Consider the following 23,020-nt stretch of genomic DNA (forward strand, 5'->3'; position numbering starts at 1 on the left):
AGGTGCCGGCTCTGGAGAGGGGGTAGAAGGTAAGGGGCGTGGTTTCCTCGCAGGCAATCGCACGGGGGCGTGGTTTCCCTCGGGCCACACCCACTTTCGCAGGATTGGGTGGGATTGTTTCCGGGGGCGGGTTTCCGGTTTCGGTGAGCTGCTACGGGCTCAGGTAATGGTGGGAGTCTCTTATGCGCGCGGAGCCGAGCCGCTCTAGAGGCTGTTGGAGCCCCGTCTCCTTCTCTACCGAGCCCACCGCCCATTCAGGAGGCTGCCGGTCCCCCTCCCCCAGTGCCCATGATTTCCCCCTTTCTCTCCCTCTCCCCCTCTCCCGGGTCCCGGCCTCCCATTGCTAGGGCGGCGCTGAGCTATGGCTGGCAGCGGGAGCGCTTGTTCCCGTCGCCTCTCGCGCCACATCCCCGGGGCGCGTGTCCTGTCCGGGCTGCCGCTGCAGGGACAGCCCGTGCCCTGCAGCCCGAGATCAGAGGGCGGGTCGCGGCTGATGGGCACTCGCGACTCGCTCTGTTGCGGCGCCGCACGTGAGGGCGCGAGACGCTAGCGGCGGGCTGGAGACCAGCGAGAGGGGGCGTGTCCCGTTCGCTTCCCCTGGCGCGAGGCCGGGGGGGGGGGGCAGCAGTTCCGGGCCGTTATCCCACCAGCGCTACTTCGCGCGCCTTCCCCTGCTGGCGGACGGGACGTGGGGCTCGGCGCCCCTCCCCCTCGCGGCCCGGGATTCTCCAACCGCTCCGAGCGGCTCTGGGATCCCCCCCCCCCCCGCAGGGCGCTTCCCGCTCAGCCCCGCTGGTGACTCCGGCCATCGCTGCCGTGGCAAAGTAACGTTCGGGGGGCCTCTTAGCATAGGCGCCTCCCACGCTACACAGTTAAGTCGACCTAAACTAGGTCAAGGTAGAGCCGCTGCAGTCATGCCTGTGGGGGTTCGTGTCCGCTCTGTCGGCGGTGCCCCCGCACTGACTTCACCGTGCGGGGCGTTGTGAGCCCCACGCGGGCCCGACAGACCTGTCTGCACTGACACTGCATCACCCTTGCTGTCTGGACAGCGCTGTGCCTCTCACGGAGGTGGCGTTATTAGGTCGGTGACTTACATTGAGGGGAGCAACGTTGTAGTGCAGACACTTAGGCTATGTCTGCGCTTATCATTTAAAACCCCTTCTTTGTGCTAACACCCTATGGTCGTTAATAGAAAGAACGAGGAGAACTTATGGCACCTTAGAGGCTAACAAATTTATTAGAGCATAAACTTTCATGGGCTAAAGCCCACTTCATCGGATGCATGTAGTGGAAAATACAGTAGGAAGATCGATACAGAGAGAGATACACAGAGAACATGAAAAAATGGGGGTTGCCATGCGTCTCTAAGGTGCCACAAGTAGTCCTTGTTCTTTCTGCTGATACAGACACGTGGCTACCGCTCTGAAACCTACACTTGTTAATGACTTTTTGCAGTGAAACTCAGAAGTTTCACTGCAGAAAGAAAACCACCTTCACGAGAGGTGTATAGCTCTTACCGCTGTCCTTTTTGCGCTGTTGTGAAAGTGAAGACACGTTCTACCAGCGTAAACACCTTTGGCCTCCGGAGGATGTTCCACGGTTCCAAAAATGACCGCTTCGTCCAGCATCTCCACTACTCTGACTCCAAGTAAATGAACTTCCTGTAAGCCCCAGGGAGTTTGAAACTCCCTTTCCCTTTGCTTGTAGATATGGTGGGGAAAGCAGGCAGACAGCAGGGGTTTTTAAAAAAATGTCACAAAAGAAACAAGGAAGTAATGGGGCTGCTGGGACATGAACCAATGCAGTAGGGGGCACTGAGCAGGGACCCAGAATGCCTTCCACTCACCTCCCCCTTTCCACAAGACCTATCGAGAGAGCTGCACTGTGGGATAGCTGCCCTACAGCGTTGCTCTCATCAGCGATGGAAGTGCTGGTAGAGTAAACACTCTGATGCCTGAGGAATTGAGTGAGTACACAAACCAGCTCTTTACTTTCACCAGTTCCCTATCACTGGTGAAACTTAAAGCGCAAAAACTCTGTAAGTGTAGACATACCCTTAGTTAGGTTGACGTAAGCTGCCTAACTCTGTAGTGTAGATCAAGCCTTACTTGTATCTACTTCAGGGGTTAGGCCTCCCTGACTACCATGCTTAGGGCATTAAATTTTTCCCAGCAGTATAGCTAGGTCGATCTAATTTTTAAGTGTGGACCAGACCTTAGCAACTGAAAATGAGTGCCCAAACCATGTGATCAGTTATTTGGATGGTCTTCAGACTGAAGATCAGTACAAACACCTGCCTCGTCTGCTCTTTTTAGCAAACAGTGGCAGCCATGTCAGAGTGGATGTCTTACTACAAAAATGAGGAGGATGAGGAAGAGGAAGAATATCCTGAAGAAGTTGAAACTGATGGTAAGAATTTGACCTTTAATCAAAAAGTGTTCTGTGAATGTGATCCTGAGTGCCTGCTTTCTTCCCCTTAGCATGGGGTCCTCTGCTCCAGACATATTTCTGAGGATCTCCATAGGTTCTTTTATTTTTGTTCTTTCAAGCCCCTGTATTGTGAATAACCTTCTGTGGATGAATTTTGGCTACTCAAGCCACTCCTCACATGTGCTTATATTACAGAGCACAAATAACATGGGTGGGTACTTTAAGTGGGGGAAAAAGATTATACTTTTTTTTTTTTTCTTCAGGGGAATATAAATATTCAGGTCGAGACAGCCTGATTTTTTTAGTTGATGCTTCCAAGGCCATGTTTGAATATTATGATGATGATGAGTGGACTCCTTTTGATATGACAATTCAGGTAAGATCATGTGTTAGAGATTAATAATGACCTATCTTGTAGACTGAAAGATTTCAACGTGCTTTATGGGTTGCCTATATACAGATTTCTTATCCACTATAACATAGCTGATGTAGCTAGTTGACTGCCTTATCTATTTATGTATTTCTCATCACCATGCTATCAGAGCACCATATCTTTGGTGTGAAAATCAGAAATCATTCTGCAGCAACAGGAGTGGTTGTGGGCTGGAGAGGTCTGATCTGTAGTAGGGATGTAAAATGTTAACCCATTAACTGGTGAGCATTAGTCTTAGTCCTGGCCGGGGCAGCCCTTTAATTGGTTAACCATTTAAATGATTAAAAATAGTTAACTTTTTAAACTATATTTACATCCCTAATCTGTAGTCAAACCCAGAAATTTTGTTGATGATTGTGTTTACAAAATGAGGAATAAATTTGTATTAGAGTAGTATCTCTAGGAAGTCTTTCTCTTGTCCTCTTCTGTAGAAAATGGTGTTATAATGAAAAGTACTTTAATGTTCAAATGAATCATAAACATCTTGTACCTAACTTGTTATGAAATGTGGCTCAAAACATTGTGGCAGCCCTTGGCATTGCCATTATGAAGGGCTGATTGCCAAAGATCGAACTCTAGCACCATTTTTTCAGCTAACTTTCTCCCTCTGTTTTCCCTGATTCTACTGTTTTCTCTTTCCAGTGCATCCGGAATGTGTACACCAGCAAGATCATTAGTAGTAACAGGGACCTCTTGAGTGTTGTGTTTTATGGCACTGAGAAAGACAAGAATTCTGTGGATTTCAAACACGTGTATGTTCTTCAGGAGCTGGACAATCCAGGTAAGAGATAATAGGAATATAAGGCTTAAGAGGAAATGGGGAAGTTTGTAAAATGCTTTTATCACCATTTGTCCCCTTTGGGGAGAGAAGCCTGTTACTGTAGCATTTTAATTTCTTTTTCTGTGCTGGGATTTTTGATAGGTGTAGCAACTTCCCTGCTTAGAGTTTCCTTATTGAATCAGGTAAAGAATACACGATATCCGTGTTTTATTTCCTTTGTGTTGGGTTCCATATTTTTCTGTACTTTAACACAAGGCCCCATTTTATGGCCACTGCCCTCTTTGATTAAAGAGGACTTCTAGCACATACATGATACATTTAGCAGTACAGCAGGTGCCTGACAGGCTTTCAAGAGAGTCCCATCCCGACTCTTGAAAGATTGTCAGGCACCTGCTGTACTGTTGAATGTACCATGTATGTGTGCCATACCTTTTGATTGCAACAGAAAATGGACAGGATGACCTGCTAGCGGTATTCTGTCTCAGACTTCCCTAATAATAATGTTAGCAGCATAGTAACTCTGGTTGAGAACCAACAGCAGGAGTAAGGTTAATGTGACAAAGTGTAGGAAGCAGAGTGAGATGTGGGACGCTCTGTAGAGAGAGAGATAAGATAATACTGTAATTTCCTTGTTTGAGGGAGGGGCAGGAAATAGAAGGTGAGTGCTTCCAGCCAGAGTGACTTAATGGAACTAAGCGCCCATATCTGTCATGGCAAAGCGGCATTTTATCTAAAAGCTATTGCTTTTTCTCTAGTGGGAATATTCAATAAATAGGAGTGGGAGAACAAGCAGATGTTTCTTCAGAGGGCTTGGACTGTTCTTTCTCATTGAGACTTCTTAGCCCTCGTGCTGAAGTACTTTTATGAGAGTGGGATGTTGTATGCAGAAAGAAGGGCAGCTCTGTTTTAGCTACTGTACTGGCAGGGTAGGAGTATCTCTGAAGTCTGATTCCCAGACTACTTCTTTGCAGCACCTCTTATAAGCAAAGTGCATCATGGTGGAAGTTATGCCTATCAAACTCTAATATATCACACCTCCAGAGACATGAGGCTATTGTTCTCTTGGCCCAAAGGTGCAGATGAAAGGTGTGGGCCATTAATGGGGGAAAGAGTTGGGGAAAGACTCCTGCTTGCTGGAGGATGTACCCTGGAGGGGGAAGGGTTTATGTAATCTAATTCTTCTCTCAGAACACTAACTCTAAAACTATATGCAGTTAGTTAAATAATAGAAGAAGGGGTAGGAAATTAAATAGTGATAGGATCAGGTGAGATCTTAAGAGATGGAGAATCCAGTGAGGGAGCAAGATATGAAAAAGCTGATCAGATAGCAGTGGTTGCAGAGTAAAAGGTTCTTCCGCTATCACTGGCAAGGTTTTGAAGCGAGAGAGAGAAGCTGGCACTAGACAAGCAGAAGGGGGAGCCATTGGTCAACTTGAGCAAGTCAATAGTTTGAAAAATGAGGATGGTTATCGATGAGTCCATACACCTAAGGATATGTGTACACAGTAGGTCGGAGGTGTAATTCCCAGCACATATAGACATATATGTGCCAGCTGTGCTTGAGTTAATGCCCAAAAATAGCAGTATGTCTGTAGCAGCTTGGGCTAGCTACATGGCTAGTTGCCCATTTACAATCCTGCCCGATCCTCTGCGTACGTACATGGGTGACTATCCCAAGCCACCGCCTGGGCTGCTGTGGCCACACTGCTATTTTTAGGCACTAACTTGAGTAGTGCTAACATGTATATGTCTACTCATGTTGGGAAGCATGCCTTTCAGTTGCTGTGTAGACATACCCTAAGATGCTGAACACTTTTCCTACTCAACTACTGGAAGGGCCATGCTGTGAAATGTTAGTCAAACATAAGCTGTAGGGAGCTATGTGTTTTCTCTGGCTGGAAAAATGGTCAGCAGGTTTTGGCTTTTATGTGCGAACCAGAACCAGTAATGCCCTTGCTGTCCTTCCATTTAGGTGCCAAACGAGTGCTAGAGTTGGATAAGTACAAGGGAGATCAGGGAAAAGCACTCTTTCGTGAGTCTTTTGGCCATAATGCTGACTACTCACTGGGTGAGGCACTTTGGGCCTGCTGTAATCTCTTCAGTGATGTCCGGCTCAAGATGAGCCACAAGAGAATCATGCTGTTCACCAATGAAGACAACCCTCACGGGCATGACAACACTAAAGCTAAGCTGGCCAGGACCAAAGCTGCTGACCTTCGAGACACAGGTGAGTATTTTCACTTTTAATTTAGAAATTGAGCCTTAATGAAGAGTAAAAGTGATGCTTCCCTGCAGCAGACACCAACTAATTGCTTTGTACAATCTTGGAGGAAAGTGAATGATGTGATCGGACTTGGGGAATTGCTAGGAGTAAACAGGACTTTGGGCTACTACATTTCTGGAGACAATTCTTCAAAATAGATTCATAGATTCATAGATACTAAGGTCAGAAGGGACCATTCTGATCATCTAGTCTGACCTCCTGCACAGCGCAGGCCACAGAATCTCACCCACCCACTCCTATGAAAAACCTCACCCATGTCTGAGCTATTGAAGTCCTTAAATCATGGTTCAAAGACTTCAAAGAGCAGAGAAGCCTCCCTCAAGTCAACCATGCCCCATGCTACAGAGGAAGGCGAAAAACCTCCAGGGCCTCTCCAATCTGCCCTGGAGGAAAATTCCTTCCCGACCCCAAATATGGCAATCAGCTAAACCCTGAGCATATGGGCAAGATTCACCAGCCAGATACTACAGAAAATTCTTTCCTGGGTAACTCAGATCCCATCCATCTAATATCCCATCTCAGGGGATTTGGCCTATTTACCTTGAATATTTAAAGATCAATTACTTACCAAAATCCCATTATCCCATCATACCATCTCCTCCATAAACTTATCGAATAGAATCTTAAAACCAGATAGATCTTTTGCCCCCACTGCTTCCCTTGGAAGGTTATTCCAAAACTTCACTCCTCTGATGGTTAGAAACCTTCGTCTGATTTCAAGTCTAAACTTCCTGGTGGCCAGTTTATACCCATTTGTTCTTGTGTCCACATTGGTGCTGAGCTTAAATAATTCCTCTCCCTCTCCTGTATTTATCCCTCTGATATATTTATAGAGAGCAATCATATCTCCCCTCAACCTTCTTTTAGTTAGGCTAAACAAGCCAAGCTCCTTAAGTCTCCTTTCATAAGACAAGGTTTCCATTCCTCGGATCATCCTAGTAGCCCGTCTCTGTACCTGCTCCAGTTTGAATTCATCCTTTTTTAACATGGGAGACCAGAACTGCACACAGTATTCTAGGTGAGGTCTCACCAGTGCCTTTTGTATAATGGTACTAAAACCTCCTTATCCCTACTGGAAATGCCTCTCCTGATGCATCCCAAAACTGCATTAGCTTTTTTCACAGCCATATCACATTGGCAGCTCATAGTCATCCTATGATCAACCAATACTCCAAGGTCCTTCTCCTCTTCTGTTACTTCTAATTGATGCGTCCCCAACTTATAACTAAAATTCTTGTTATTAATCTCTAAATGCATAACCTTACACTTCTCACTATTAAATTTCATCCTATTACTATTACTCCAGTTTACAAGGTCATCCAGATCCTCCTGTATAATATCCCGATCCTTCTCCGAATTGGCAATACCTCCCAGCTTTGTATCATCTGCAAACTTTATTAGCACACTCCCACTTTTTGTGCCAAGGTCAGTAATAAAAAGATTAAATAAGATTGGTCCCAAAACCGATCCCTGAGGAACTCCACTGGTAACCTCCCTCCAACCTGACAGTTCGCCTTTCAGTAGGACCCGTTGCAGTCTCCCCTTTAACCAATTCCTTATCCACCTTTTGATGTTCATAAAATATTTGAATCAAAATATAAAAACCCTTTCTAAATTAGAGGTGCTCAGTCCAGTTTTTTGTGGTTAATAGACACTAATTAAGCACCTTTTGTTTGTCTTGGCTTGTAGTCAGGGATTGAATGGGCCATAGAAATTAAACCCCCCTCATACTTCCTTATTTCCCCCCTCTTTTAGGAATGGAGTGACATGATCAGATTGACAGGCAAAGAGGATTACTTTAGTGTCTGTTGTCACACTGCAGGGCAACTGCATCTGTTTCCCTCTCCGTGGTTCAACAGCAGCACACATTCTAGGCTCCCGGTTCCTCAGCCATCATCACCTCTCTTTGGTGAAGACCCGCATCTCTCTCCCTTCTGACTGGGGTTTTTTCAGCCTGCATAGTTCCCTGCTTATACTGAAATATCCCCTGCAAGCTAGAATGCCTAAACAGGCCAGTGTCTGTGCTTTGCTTTCTCACCAGAGGCTATGAACAGCTGTAGTTGCCAGCAGTCACAAGTTAGCACACAGCTTTTTCTAAGTAAACATATTTATTCTTAAGGTGAAAGCATTACAAAGAAAATTTGTATGAAAAATAATAAAATAATCTACATGCATTCTAATAAGTTTACAAGAGATCACCCCCCAACTCCAGCTAGGACTCTGATAAGGATCAGTCTTTCAAACTCTGCAAAGGGGTTTTTCTGTGGTTACAGGTTCATAGCAGACTTAGCTCAGAACTAACACACCCATGAATAGTGCAGTCTTTCCTTTATAAAGCTTGGGCCTTTGATCTTGAGATTCTGGGAAGAGGTAATCAGTAGACAGTGGTCCCCTCCTCAAGCCATAGCTTGAAAAAGCTGGGTTTTTGCGTAACTGGAAATGGGAATTTGCATTCACCTTCCCTCTAGAGATTTCCCCTGGCAAATCACTTGACATTTAGTCTCCCAAGTCCATTCGTGCCTGGCACGTTGCTGAATATAGTCTTTTGACATTCACAACACTTTCCAGGGTTCACATCATATCTCTTCCCTTCCCTCTCCCCATCCAGAAAGGTTGCATACAATCTAAGCCAATAATAACACATCACCTTTGTATTTAATACGATGGACTCCAGAGATACTTTAACTTAATTCACTAAGGTTTTTCGAGGATATTGCAGAAATTGCCTTCGGTCACAGCTGCATTTTATATGAATTGAAGGAAAGCAATATGTTTCGAGGCCAGGAAGGAGGATGTTGTAGTAGTCACAGCAAGTGGCTGAGAGCCAATTCCTTCAGAATTCAGTTGGTGTGCTAGAACCTAAGGGTCGTCAAACATTCTTAAGACATTATCCCTTATACCTGGCAAAAGAGAATTTTTGTGGGGGTTTCTCTATAATGTTCCATCTTCTCTTCCTCTTCTCTCCCTATGGACAAGAGTGGGATGGATGCTAATTCTTCTGGAGCCTGTCAGTGCTGCTTTGAGCATTGGCCACAGTGGGTCACTCCCTCCCAGGTAGGGGCTGAGCATGGTCCCTCTGCTGCATTGCTTGACTAGATGCAAAGAACTACCAGGCCAATTCTCATTAATTACTTTCTTTCAAGAACCAACACTTGCCAAAAAAGAAAAATACTAAACAAAAGGACACCTCTTTGTTTTTGGACGACTGTCCATTTCCACTTTCTTTTCCATATAAAGGAATATCTGAGTATTGTATGAAGATGCCAAAATAAGTAGAAATCAATTTGAACGATCCTCCCTACATTTCTACCTTGCCCCCAGGTATCTTCCTTGACTTGATGCATCTGAAGAAGCCTGGGGGGTTCGATATCTCCTTGTTCTACAGGGACATCGTTAACACAGCAGAGGACGAAGACGTAGGGATCCATACTGATGCCTCAGGCAAACTGGAAGATCTCATGAAGAAAGTGCGAGCAAAGGAGACAAAGAAGCGGGCTTTGGCCAGGTGCGTACCACATGTCAACATTTTGAACATGTCAACATTTTGAATAACCATTTTGAAATAACAGCATCAGCAGCCTCTGGAAGGGATGTCCAGCCTTCTTCATGTGGAAGGATTGTTCTATAAAGACACCATTTGAGCAGTATTTTCACTCCTGGGCCTTAACTCTCTAGCATAAGACTAATGGAACTCTTCTAGCTCTTAGACCCTTGAGGATTGCAGTAGTGGAAAACAGAACGTGAGCTAGGCCCCTTCTGGCTATCACATGCCTCCTCCTATTCTGAGAGGTTGGCCTGAAATGATCCTTGCTCCATCCTGACCCCAGAGCCCTTTTCTTGACATGGTAGTCTGAGTATGGGGTTCATGTCCTCCAGGCATCTCAGAAATCATTTACTGGAAAAAAATCTACAACTCAAACCAAAAAATGTTTGTGTTTGTGGTAAAGTCAGGCTTAAGTCAGCCTTTGCACAAAAACTTCTTGACTGCCTTCACTTGTCTGAGTTTAGCTTACTGCATTCCAGCATGTTTGGTAGCTATTTCAGCTTGTCGCACCTGCATTAGTCATATGTGAGCCAGTGTCTTTGCAGGCCCTTGTTTTCTGGTTCTTATGGGGAGTGACACTTCTGAAAACTCACATTTAAAAAGTGTTATGCGATATTATTGTGCTCTTGACAAAGCTGCTGAAAATTCCTTCTGAACCATCCAGTTTGTGTGAGTTTGTTTCTTACAGAAAGTTCATTTTCATGGTGGCAATGATTTCAGCTCAGAGTGAGTTCAAGGGCCTAGTGATTGATTCCTCTTATGCCATGTTTTATAAGGATAAGTTAATGCTGCAGACTCATCCGAGCTTCCTCTTCAAGGTGGTGATAGACTTCTACCTATCCTTCTGCCAACATGTTTCCGCAGGCCGTGTGCCTGTCTGGGGAGGCCTTTCACCCTATGCTAGATGTCAAAATGTCCCTGGAGATTCTGTATGGAGCAGATTGAAACCCTTAGAAATTTTACCCAACTTCTTGTGGTGTGTGTGGTTTTTTTTGTTTTGTTTTTTGTTTAACACCAATTTGATCAGTAGTATTGTACTTGAAAAGATCATGTCTAAATGGATGTCTGCATTTCATGACTTGGCTGGGTTGAAACTAGAAGTCTCTGTCAAGGCTCTCACTCAGTTTGAGGGAAGGTTCCAGCCATAGCCAGCCTCAAGGTTCAGTCACAGATGTCAGCAAAGCAAACAAATGGTCATCTTTCTATGCATTTATAGAGCATTATTGCTTGAGTTCAGGGACAGGAGAGAGTCCCTTCTCAGGATGTTATCCCAGGTTTTCAGGTTGTCAGTTGCTCTTTAACTCTTGTGGAGTGAGAATCCTATACTGACATTATCTTTAGAGGAAGGGAAATGCCTTGCCTCACTCTCTTGCTTTTCTACTCATAAGTTTGTAGGTTTCCTTCTTTCTCAAGCCTTGTTTCTTTTTTCCCCAGAGGCATGTTTTTGCTATTGCATTGTCTTGCATTGGCTTTTTCTGGGAGTTTTGCCTCCTGCTCACTCAAAGGAGCTGGCTAAGAGTTTAATGGGCAGCATTTACATTCAGCCTGGGTGCGGTGCAGAGTTGTCAGTAGTGGGTGTGCCTTGTGCTCTACCTCACTGTAGCTGCCCTCAAGGATAAAAAGCAAAGAGAAGCTGTGAGTTCTGCTAAGTGGTTTGTATTAAAGAGCTATGACCCAGGACTGAGAATCCTGTACAATATCTTCAGAGAAGCAGAATTGCAAGGTAAGTAATATTTCCATTTCAGAGATGCAGATGGTGTTGGGAAGTGAATAAAGGTGAGCCTGGGGGAATAGACTGTCATGTGAGAGACCCACTTTATGAAGTGTCCCTTTAGAAATTTGAAGTCTGTCTGTTATTTCCACACAGGTTAAACCTCCATCTGGGTAAAGACCTGTCCCTCACTGTAGGTGTTTACAACCTGGTCCAGAAAGCTTTCAAACCATCTCCAGTGAAACTTTATAGGGAAACCAATGAGCCTGTGAAAACAAAGACACGGACATTTAACCGAGAGACAGGCAGCTTGCTTCTACCTAGTGATACCAAGAAGGCTCAGGTAACACACTCCCTACACACTTTGTTCTTCCTGTTGCTGGGGGACCTGTAGGGACATTAAACATCTAAATAAACCTGCTGCTTATTTTTGTGTTGGACTTTTAAGATGATCTGCAGAAAGGCACAGTACCACTTGTTCATACTGTTTGCATCTCTGTCCTCTTTGGTCTTTGTCACATTCATAAGTTAAGCAGAATTTGAGTGGGTCATTGCTTGGGTGAGGCTTTCAAGGGAGAAAACAGCTACTAGTGGAAGTGAAGCTGGGGCTTTATAGGGTGTGCCCTTCTGCCGGAGTCAAAACTGTATCATCCTGAAAACATGACACTAGCAGCCCTTGTTCTGTTGCTGGTGCTGTTCCTTGATGATCTAATTAGAGGATTTGACCACTTATGAAGAATATCATGGAATCATTAATTACCATAAGGTCAGGGGTATGAATCCCAATATTTAAGTTAACTTCCTACCTGGGTAATTGCACTCTGCATCCCTAAAATTCCCTCTTTATTCTTCACTTCCTCTGTTGCCATGTAATATTGCTGGTACAGAATGATTGCCATGCTCAGGTGTAGCTATATTTCAGGGCAGGATAAGTGATTCCTATACACACAGTTTGCAAAATACTTTGAGGTTCTGGGATGGAAGGAGTTATAGGCCTATACAATTATTTTGAGTCCATCCTTTTAGCTGAAGATGCTGGGTTTTATTGTCATTAGACACTGATTGCTCAAAGCAGAAGGTTTCTGGAAGAAGCACAAGGCTGAAATCCAAACATCTCTCTCCTGTCTGACCTTTTGTAGACTGGATGAAAGTACGGAGATTAAACACTGTTCTGATCAGCTCTATGAAACAGAGCAGTACTTTCAACCACCAGGTTGCTAGCAAATGTCTGCTTAGAAGAGAGGGTTGTGAGCACACTCCCATTACTGGGAATTTGCTGAAGCAGATTTTCTTAGTCATTCATGCCCAAACTTCCTCCATAAACTATCCTGCCAGGTCCTACATTGAATGCCATGGAGTACCATGGAAACTAGTGCAAAGGGATTCAAAGTGTGTCTGAGAGAGACTGGTGATGAATAGATAAAAATTAAACTATTGTCTGAATGTCTGATAAAAACCTGGGATTAGAGAAATCGAAAGGCGCATGAGAGATGCTCCATTATGGGCAGTAGCAGGTCTGCTCTTCACGTAGACTGGCTATCAGTCCTTTTAAACTGCTGGCTTTGTCAGTGTTGAATGTATTGGATTTGTTCAATCCTGTGTGTGAAACTGATTTGGATTTTGCTTTAACCAGCAGTGAGCTGGTAGTTCCATGCTGGCATGAGGAGAAACATCTCACAGATCTTTCCTTTGAGGTGGAAAATATCTTCAGTGGGTAATCTAGTCATCTTCCCCATTCCCACAGTCCTCTTTTTGCCACTCTCCCATATGTTCCATCATAGCTGAATTGATTCCATTGTCTCTTATGCCCTCTCTGCTGAATGGGTGACCTGTCCATTCTCATAATTGTCTTTTTTTTTTTTTTTCTTTCTGTATTTATTAGACCTATGGGAACCGTCAGATTGTGCTGGAGAAAGAGGAGGCAGAAGAAGTGAAGAGATTTGATTCCCCAGGTTTGGTCCTGATTGGCTTTAAACCATTGGTGATGCTAAAACAGCACCATTACATCAAGCCCTCCCAGTTCATCTATCCTGAAGAGTCTTTCATTAATGGTAAACAAAACTGGGAGAGATTGACCACCTGGCAGTGCAACAGCAAACTAATTGACAGAAGAGTGGAACAGAGCTATCATTTGAGAGGGACACGGGATATACAGAGTTTAGTTTGCTCCCTTGCCCAGTACAGTAACTCCTCGCTTAATGTTGTAGTTATGTTCCTGAAAAATGCTATTTTAAGCGAATCCAATTTCCCCATAAGAATTAATGTAAATAGTGGGGGTTACATTCCAGGGAAATTTTTTTTTGCCAGACAAAAGATTTTACACACTCTCTCTCTCTCTCTCTCTCTCCACGTTTTAAACAAACAATTTAATCCTGTACACAGCAATGATGATTGGTTGAGGTGGTGGAGTCAGAGGGTGGAAGAGGGTGGGATATTTCCCAGGGAATGCCTTGACGCTAAATGATGAACTAGAACTCGGCTGAGCGCTCAAAGGTTAACACGTTGTTAATGTAGCCTCACACTCTACAAGACAGCATGAAAGGAGGGAGGAGACACCATGGCAGAGAGAAACACAGACACACACCGTGTGTGTGTGTGTGTGTGTGTGTGTGAGAGAGAGAGAGACGCACTGGTGTGCGAGAGAGAGAGATGCATGCATTGCCCCTTTAAGTACGCTGACCCCACTCTAAGTACATTGCCTTTTTAAGTAAATCAGCAAGTTCATTCAGCAGCTGCTGCCAGCACGCTCCCTCCCTCCTGAGCCCTGTTGTGTCCATCCCTTCCCCCGCCCTTGCTCTGTGGAGATGAGGTACAGGAGTGGGGAGAGGGGGACACCTTGACATTAGCACCGATCTCGTGTCTTCCCCCCCCCCCCCCCCGCACAGCAAGCAGGAGACTCCCGGGAGCAGCTCCAAGGCAGAGGGCAGGAGCAGCACACAGCAGTGTGGGGAGGGACAGCTGAACTGCCTGGCTATTGATAGCCTGCTGGGCGGCTGCCGCATAGGGAACTTAGGGGTGCTGATGGGGGGGCTGTCGGTCCACCCTGTTCCAAGTCCCCACCAGCTCGCTCCAACGGGCTGTTCTTTCTGCAAACAGTGGACAAAGCAGGCGGCTCCCAAACAATGTTATAAGGGAGCCTTGTGCAACTTTAAACAAGCATGTTCTCCAATTGATCAGCAACAAAACAACGTTAACCGGGGCAACGTTAAGTGAGGAGTTACTGTGCAAAATCTTAAAAGAGCAATAATGTGGGTTTAACTGCCACTCTCTGCTCCCTAATCACAGCTAATATTCTCTTCCTTCCACACTATGCTTCTGAACCTGTTCTGTCTTCTATTTCCAACCTACAAGCAGCTGATCAAATGTGTCCACAAAAGGTTTGCTTTTGTCATTCATAGCAGTGTCTGTATTTGAAACCTGAAGTATATTGGAAGATGGACCAGAATAGAGAACTCTAGGGACATGGGTAGGAAATCTAGATTCAAAGGTGGCAATTATATTAGCTAAGCAGGACAAAGGCAATGCTAAGGAGGGATGTATGCGTTAGCGGCATTTGGGGGTTCTGGATTGTTTTATAAGCAGATGTAACTATAAGGGATGGAACTGGGACCTTTTTTCTCTTCTGTCACCATGTTATGTGTGTACTTGGGGTGGGGAGGTAATACTGTAACTTGTAAGTTAAAAGTGCTTAAGATGAAGTAGTTAATACTTCTCTCACACAGACAGTAGGCCATGAACTAAAAAGGGCTCTGTTAGGACAAGGTGCCCTTCTCCTTCAGCGTTTGAGACAATGCTCCTGGTATGGGGAATAAGGCATTACTCCCTAGAGCGTTGCACTGTTGGGGTGGATATTTAGCTAACTCCTTTACTGCCTTACAGTCCATTTAGGTCCAGCAGAACAGCACCTGCATGACTCTTGACTACATAGTCTGAGTTAGGTGTCTGGTGAAAATAAAAGCTCATGTTTGGTCTGGAAAGAGGATGGAGTTTTTACAACCTAGATTCTTAGTACCCTGCCTCTGCAGTGAGGGCTTGGGTCCACCAGTGCTAGGCCTCCAAGAGGGTGTCACTGTCTATATCCAAATTGAAGGGGGGCTTTTCCAGATGTCTCCTTCCATTCTCTCCCCCATCTCCTGTTGCAAATGTTGGCGAGTCCAGCAATTTCACCAGCATTCTCTTGCTCTTCTGTTCAGTTGAGACCATGTTGTCATCTCAGAGTTTTGCCCTGTTAACGTTATTTTTCTGCCTTCTGTTCTGGCCTCCATCTGGAGTATTGCAGGTATATTTAAAAAGTGGCAGATACTAAGTTCTGTAATGCTTTGGGTCAAGTGTCTGTATTCCAGGAGGGCACAGGGTTCTTAATCTGACAGATGTATGGCTTTTGTTGCACAGGGAGTACGACTCTGTTTAATGCCTTACTGACCAAGTGCCTGGACAAGGAGGTGATGGCATTGTGCCGGTACACCCCCCGCCGGAACACCCCCCCCCGTTTTGTGGCCCTGGTTCCACAGGAAGAGGAGCTGGATGAACAGAAAGTGCAGACAGCCCCTCCAGGTATGTGAAGAGACTGCATTTTTTCCATCTTGCAGCATGAAAAAAGCTGCCAGCTAGAGAACATGCACTATCCCTGCCAGATACTGTGTGCTGCGTAGTATAAAGATTGGGGAGAAAATGACTTGCAGAAAGAGGACATGGGCATGTCAGGAATCTGACACAGAACAAGGTGCTTATTGGTCTCTAGCCAAGGTTGCTCACCTGAAATATTTACTTTGCACAGGTTTTCCACAGTTTTTCGATTGAGGCAATTTAAAATGAATGCCTGCTACTATGGATTTCTGATGCAAGGCTGGTATTGGCCTTGTTTAGCTGTGCCTGTGTAGTGTGCCCTGCTACACATTTTAAAAGCCTCCATTTGTGTCAGTTCTTGCCCTGCATAAAATAACATTCAAGTCCAATGTGGCTGCAACAGTTTCCCTCCCCTCTCACATCTTTGCTAACTGCTTCAGGTAGCCAACATCAGAATGGAAAAACCTCTTTCTCTGTTGGTTACCTAGAGCTCTTATGCCTCCTTGAATTTTGTTCTGTCCCTGGGCTCTTCTGAAGGTTTTGTGTAGTGATGATTTTCATTTGATCATCACCGTGTACCAGTTGAGTGGGTTGTTATGAAAGAGCATGGTAAATTATTTTCCTTCTGCTTTTCCTCACTTTTATAATTGGAGAGCCCTGGATTGAGAGGTTTGTGGAGAAAAATAATGCTCCTGGCATGTAGTGTGTAATTCCATCCAAATCTCTTCATAAGCATTAATTCCATTGTCACAACACCACTGTGAGATGGATGAGTGTTCTCCTGATTAAAAGATGGGGTGATGCTGAAAAGACAGGTGACTTGCCCAGCTCCACTGAGAATCAGTGTCCGATGGAATTACAGCTCAAGAATCCCTAGTTCCTGCTCGCATACTTAGATTGTATCTCTCAAAAGTCAGCAGCATTAACTATTATTGATACTGATTTATATTATGTTAGTGCCCAGAGGCTCCAGTCAGGATTAGGGCTTCGCTGTGATGTGTGCTGTTTGAATACACCTGAAGATATTGTTGGCTCTTCAGAAAAGAAACTGCGTAAGAAATGTCTGAAAAGGGAAGAGATGCTAGTTAATTGTGCATAATTGACAGATTGTATACAATGTGTCTGGCTAGCATAGATAGATAGATTTTTCCTGCCAACCCAACTTCTGAGCATTTTGGGCTTGTCCTTGACATGCTGTTCTGAGGTCAGGCTTTCAGATAACTGCTCTCTGGTCTCTCTCTGGTCTAGGTTTCCACCTCATTTTCCTGCCTTATGCAGATGACAAACGGAAAATTGACTTCACAGAAAAGGTCCCAGCTAATCAACAACAGGTGGACAAAATGAAGGAAGTAATCCAAAAGCTCCGGTTCAAGTACAGGTGAATGGAGGCCAGAGGCATGGGGTATGAAAATGCAAAGCTATCACCAGCTGTGTTGTACAGTGTTCAGTGGCAGCTGTGGTATGCACACACAATCATAGATTTCAAAGCACTAAGTGGCTGAAACTGTGCAATTTGTAATGCAACTTGGGTGCTTTTTCTTAACTCTGAATGAATCTGTTAGGCTGTCTGGTGATCCAAGGACATGTCTACTCTAAACACTGTATAAAACCATTGTTTAAAATGCTTTGATCGTGCAACGCTTTTACAATATGTTGTCCACATACAACAGCTAAGCCAGAGAGCTTCCAGGTATTGATTATAATAGTTGGCCACAAAACTTGAGAGCAGAGCTTTAGGTAATGTCTGATTGATCTGGTGCAATCCACTGTGATGTCTGCCCCAGTGTGGTCAAACCTCCGATATATGTATAGCTGCACTGGTTCAGATACCATAATGATGGGTACAGTGTAAGTCTAGATAAGATGAGTTAGTCCTAACTCCATCCCAGGGTGCAATGTCTCACATTTGGAAATTACCCCAAAGCTCCTACTTCTAGGGGCCAAAATTGAGCTGCTAATTGAAAATTAGCTGTGGTATAGATCTCCATATATATAGGTTTAGGTCTGTTTGCACTGAGCTAGGAGACTGTTGCAGGGAGATCGATTGCCTGAACTAGTTTGTTACATTGTTTGTCCTTGTAACAGTTTACTGCATACATTCACATGCAGTGGGCTATGGCTAAGATATAGTTTTTAGTTTATTAATATAACATGTGTAGCAACTCTTACCGACAGCCATTTTGACACCACCCACACACAGCATGCCTTACTACAGTTGTACCGGTACATTCTGGGACTCCTTTAACACATGTCCCATAGAGCAGGGCCATTACACCATATTCCAGAGGCAGTCTGTTTCAGTGGCAATGAGAGAACCCATGTCTGATCTATCTGTAAGTCAAGCATTTTAGGATGTTTAAAATGAAAAGTACTACAGAATACTTGTTTAAAGGAAGTTATGCCTCTCCATCTTGAGGAGGCTCAACTTCATAGTGCTCACATTAAAGCGGACGTGTATTCAGATATTGGCTGTGTGGAAAGGGGCAAAGCTGGTTTTGAAGTGTGGGCTGATGCCATCTTCATTTTTTTTCACATATACACATCATGCTTATTAATAAGCTGGCAGCTTATTAAGCTAGTGACATGGTCACTACTTCTGCAGGCAGTAAACCTGAGAGAAAACCAGTCTTCCATGAAGCACCACTGGTGATGGAGATACTTAACTGTGCAGGGGAGAATAGGCTGAACTGGGGGCTCAGTAGCCCTATTTATGGGATCAGCTTACTCCTGATGTGTGTGTTGAATGTTTCTGGGTTTTGTTGGCAGGAATGACAGCTTTGAGAATCCAGTTCTGCAGCAGCATTTTAGGAACTTGGAGGCTTTGGCACTGGACTTGATAGAGCCTGAACAAGCTGAGGATCTGACACGTGAGAACGATGAGTGGATGCAAAGAGGGTGGGGGTAGAGGCCACTTGATTTTTCACTCTAGGCGGTGGTGTGTTTCTAGAAAACACAAACGGACTTCTTGTGCTTTTAAACCAGTTAGCGTTGTGCAATGCTAGGACTTAATTCAGAGTGTGTGGTGGTAGTAACACACTTCAGTCTCTTTAATGTTGTAATTCTGGTTCTGTACTCTTCCTCACATGCACCCCTTCCTCCCCAATAAATACTTGATAAAATGTCCCTTTCAGTACACATGGCAAAAATGATTTCTATGCCAAAGTGCTTGTAGTCTAACATGAGAGACAACAGGTGACTATAAAAAACAGATAGGGATAGCCCAACATAACAGTGAGATGAATTAAAAGCTGCAGCATACCTATTTCTCTAGCATGCTGTTATATTTTTTCTTCTGTTTGGTCTGTGCATAAGCATGTCTGTCCTTCCTATTTAGGTATACGTACAAGTCTAATTAGTAATAAGACATTATACATGGGCAATATAAGTTAATGGTATCATCGAGAACCTTCCTGACTCTTGTGCATTCAAAATTTGTAACTATCATTGCATTAACATACTTTTTTGCATTTAATTTCTCATGTTTGCAAAGCCTTTTGGAATGATAGTTATTCTGAAGACAATCCTCTCTTGCTGTACACTGGAATATGGTGGTGACATTTTAAAGTCATACAGGTTTCCCTGTGCTTGGTTATGTTTTTGTGAGTATGAATTTCTCTTCTGCCAGAGCCCAAGGTTGAGGCGATGAACCACAGACTGGGTGATCTGGTGGAGCAGTTTAAGCAGCTGGTTTACCCTCCTGACTACAATCCTGAGGGGAAGGCTGTGAAGCGGAAACAGGGTGAGTGGCGGTGAGGAGCCTGCACTATTGTGACATGCAGCATTCTGTCCATATCAGCTGTTGCTGAGAGGTCTGCATTTCTCAGTTTATCTCATGATTTAAAGAAACCTATTATGAAACCACTCTCGCTGATAGACTGTCGGTTGGCTTCATGCCAAAATGATGATGATCCACTTTGGATTGTGAACTCTCATTAGAACTCTCAAGCTGAAATAGTGTTTGGTCAGATTGGATTGTTTTTTGAATGGGAGATCTCTTAAGGAAAACCCAGCTTGCAGCAGGAAGTAATGTGGGTCAATAAATAGAGCAACCTTTAAATGTTTTTGCTCATTTGGCTTGAGGTGATTTTTTTGCGGGGGCAGGGGGAACAGGCCAGCAAAACTATTTTTTTATTTACCCATACCCTGGGCTGCTAAATTTTTTTTGTAAGGCTGTAGTAAGAGATTTCTTCCTTCAAAGTAATGATGCAGTGTTCCGCTATGAACTTGTCTTGAATTAGCTGTACACCGCAATTGTAGTTAGATTCCATGGGACTTCTCATAAGAGTGGGGTGTTAGCAAGGGTGTCCTAGCCAAATTCCATGTTGGGACTTTACATTCTGCTGTGCTGTCTCTGTGAAAATCCCCCATAGTGTCATTTCGTTATGAGTCTTTCCCATTAAGCCACAAAATGTTCTAGCCAGCATATATTAGTCAACAGCATATAAATATGTATATATTAATATGCATTAAGCACCAGTAATATTAAGCACAAATATTGTAACAATGATGTAGCCTAAACTGGCTGATGTCCTAATCCTGTTCACTTATGCTAAGTATCCTATATCTCCTTGAATTTGCTGAAGTAACCATTTGGCACAATCAGATAGGAAATTTGTTCTATGTCTTAGTACAAACTAGGGAAGTACCTTCACAGATCAGTAATTGGAATGCTAGTATCCAAAACAAAGATAAGGGAGGAACAGAAAAACAAGATAGGGACCTGAAATAAATTGATGGGTTGGATTTTAGTGACATATAAAGAAATGTGTAACTTGTAAAATCATATAAATAATACCAGCTGAAATGTGTAATTTGAGGAGCACACCTTCTGTATAAGGTGAATATAATATCGCTCCATGGGACTGCTCTTCAGAGACTGGTATTGTATAGAATCTTTTTTCCTGCACCATATCAATAAACCTAACTGACATTTGTTATTTGATCTCCTATGATCACTCACCAATTAAATACAGCTGCTTCTGAGATGAAACGCAGAATCTAGAAATTTGCCATGTATCCATACATAGCTATTAAGCCACTGCTTACTTATTGGTTACTAGACTGGCATATTAAGTGTAGCAGTGTTTTCCCTATACTTACAGTTCTTTTAATGTCGTGGGTCCAAATTTATTTTTCTAATAGGAGAAGGTGCTGGCCAAACAGAGAAGAAGCCCAAGATGGCAGTCTCCAAGGATGAGCTTAGGAGCCATGTACAGAAGGGCACTCTGGGCAAATTCACTGTGCCTGTTCTGAAGGAAGCATGCAGGGTTTATGGGCTGAAAGGCGGTGGGAAGAAGCAAGAACTTCTAGATGTACTGACTGAGTATTTCAACAAGTTCTAACCAGGAGCTGAGGACTTTGATGACAAAGGGGTGACTCCCTTCCGCTTAAAACTTCAATCTACTTACCTGGGTGTTGGGTCGGAGTTCAGTTTTGATGCTGGTGGAAGAGGGGGTGGGGAAAGGATCCCTTCTCTACATCCAACACTGCAGACTCCAGTCGGGAGGAAACTTATTTCTTCCTTTTGGTGATAATAGATCCTCTTAGCAAATGTGTCTTCTGCTGGTGGTAGCAGAGGGCAAAATAAACCCCATCCCAACTCTGGTCCTACAATTCAAATGAACACTGTTGTGCCTTGTTGATGTCTGAATAAATGCAAGTTAGTTTTGGAACCCTTACTTCTTTGGAACAGCAGGAATGGCATAAAAGAGATGTTGTCATGTACAACAAAACTTGTTCATTTTAAATAAGGAAGTGGAATAATCTATGGTAGCGGATGAAATAGTGCTATATTGCTATCAGACTTCCAAGAACTATAAAAGTGGCATCTTACTGTACTGATTAACACATTAAACTTATCAGAACCAAAATCATTATGCAAGAACAAGTTGGATTCTATTCTGCCTTAAGCATAATCAAAGTTGTCAGCATATACTGATAATGACATAGGCAGAAAACTATTTAGGGCTGAGTAATAGCAGTTGTTAAAAAAAAAAAAAATAAAAAATCTTTTCCCTTTTGAAAGCTAAATTGCCAAAGGAAAAAAAGGCTAAGGATAACTAGTTTCTTCTTAAACACTAAATATCAGGTCATGTATTCCCTTTGAGGAGAGAAGAGGGATAACAACATCCCATTAGGTGGTTTTTCAACAAACCCAGTGGTTTTCAAACTTTTTTTCTGGGAACCCAGTTGAAGAAAATTGTTGGTGCCCGCGACCCAACAGAGCTGGGGCTGAGGGGTTTGGGGTGTGGGAGGGGCTCAGGGCTGGGACAGAGGTTTGGGGTGTTGGCGTGAGGGCTGAAGGGAGTGGCTGGGAATGAGGGGTTCAGGGTGTGGGAGGGGGCTCTGGGCTGGGGTTGGGGTGCAGGAGGGGATCAGGGCTCTGGGCTGGGGATGAGGAGTTCGGGGTGCAGGAGGGACTCTGGGTTTGGGGCGCTCAGGACTGGGGGCTTTGGGGTGTAGGAGGAGCTCCAGGTTTGGGGGGTGGGCTCAGGGCTGGGGCACGGGCACGAACTTACCTCCAGTGGCTCAGTGGCGCAGCTGGGGTGCCCCATAGACTGCGCTGTGCCCTGGAAATGGCCAGCAGCCGGTCTGGCTCCTAGGTGGAGGCGCACAAGTGGCTCAGCGTGACTCTTGCCTGCAGGCACTGCCCCTGCCTCCCTCCCAGTTCCCAGTGGCCCATGCAAGGCCTGTGGCAGAGCCAGGGGTTGAGCAGTGAGCACGCTCCGGCACATTGGAAAGTTGGCGCCTGTAGCTCCAGCCCCGGAGTTGGTGACTATACAAGGAGCCGCATATTAACTTCTGAGGAGCCGCATGTGGCTCTGGAGCCACAGGTTGGTCACCCCTGCTCTAGTTTGTAGGTCTGATTAGGTAAGTTGCATCTTCATAGCACTCAAGTGGACTTCATGGTCTATTTCACTTTTAGCCTTTCCTCAGTCCTGTTTTTTAACAGACCCTTTTGTTGTGTAAGAATTTAGCAGATAGGCAGTGAAAATTGGGTTAGTTTAATTGCCTCTGCTTGCATTGTTAACTAGCGAACTCTCCCTTCACTCAAGAATCCTTTATTCCTGGTGCTCTTGTGCAGTGTGTTAAAGGAGACAACTGTCTTGGCATGTTGTGAATTGTCTAGGTCCTTTAATAGTGGTGGTTTTGAATATGTTCAGCTATCATAGTTGAGATAAACTCCCTTATAAGGAAATGACAGCTCTACTGTAGTTAAGGTTGAGAGGTTTACTGTTTAAAAGAGAACTATTCGAAGAGCTCTAAAATCC

At 44.3% G+C, this 23,020-nt stretch overlaps 1 protein-coding gene across 3 annotated transcripts; it reads left to right on the plus strand.

Annotated features, from left to right (window-relative positions):
• The first annotated feature begins 5 nt into the window (after nucleotides 1–5).
• Nucleotides 6–21,619, plus strand: XRCC6 (X-ray repair cross complementing 6). Of its 3 annotated transcripts, none has more exons than XM_038384194.2 (13): nucleotides 6–163; nucleotides 2,316–2,409; nucleotides 2,694–2,806; nucleotides 3,506–3,644; nucleotides 5,617–5,871; nucleotides 9,250–9,433; nucleotides 11,340–11,526; nucleotides 13,066–13,234; nucleotides 15,576–15,737; nucleotides 16,998–17,127; nucleotides 18,516–18,616; nucleotides 19,375–19,488; nucleotides 20,892–21,619. In XM_038384194.2, the coding sequence occupies exons 2-13, from the start codon at nucleotides 2,331–2,333 to the stop codon at nucleotides 21,089–21,091; spliced, it is 1,833 nt and encodes a 610-aa protein (XP_038240122.1). In that variant the 5' UTR covers nucleotides 6–163; nucleotides 2,316–2,330; the 3' UTR covers nucleotides 21,092–21,619. The 3 variants fall into 3 exon arrangements, with proteins under 3 accessions (XP_038240122.1, XP_043346622.1, XP_038240111.1); XM_043490687.1 differs by lacking the exon at nucleotides 6–163 and adding an exon at nucleotides 346–530; XM_038384183.2 differs by lacking the exon at nucleotides 6–163 and adding an exon at nucleotides 1,443–1,663.
• Nucleotides 21,620–23,020: the final 1,401 nt, after the last annotated feature.

The sequence above is a fragment of the Dermochelys coriacea genome, chromosome 1, assembly GCF_009764565.3.
Source record: "Dermochelys coriacea isolate rDerCor1 chromosome 1, rDerCor1.pri.v4, whole genome shotgun sequence".
Classification (NCBI taxonomy): Eukaryota; Metazoa; Chordata; order Testudines; family Dermochelyidae; genus Dermochelys; species Dermochelys coriacea.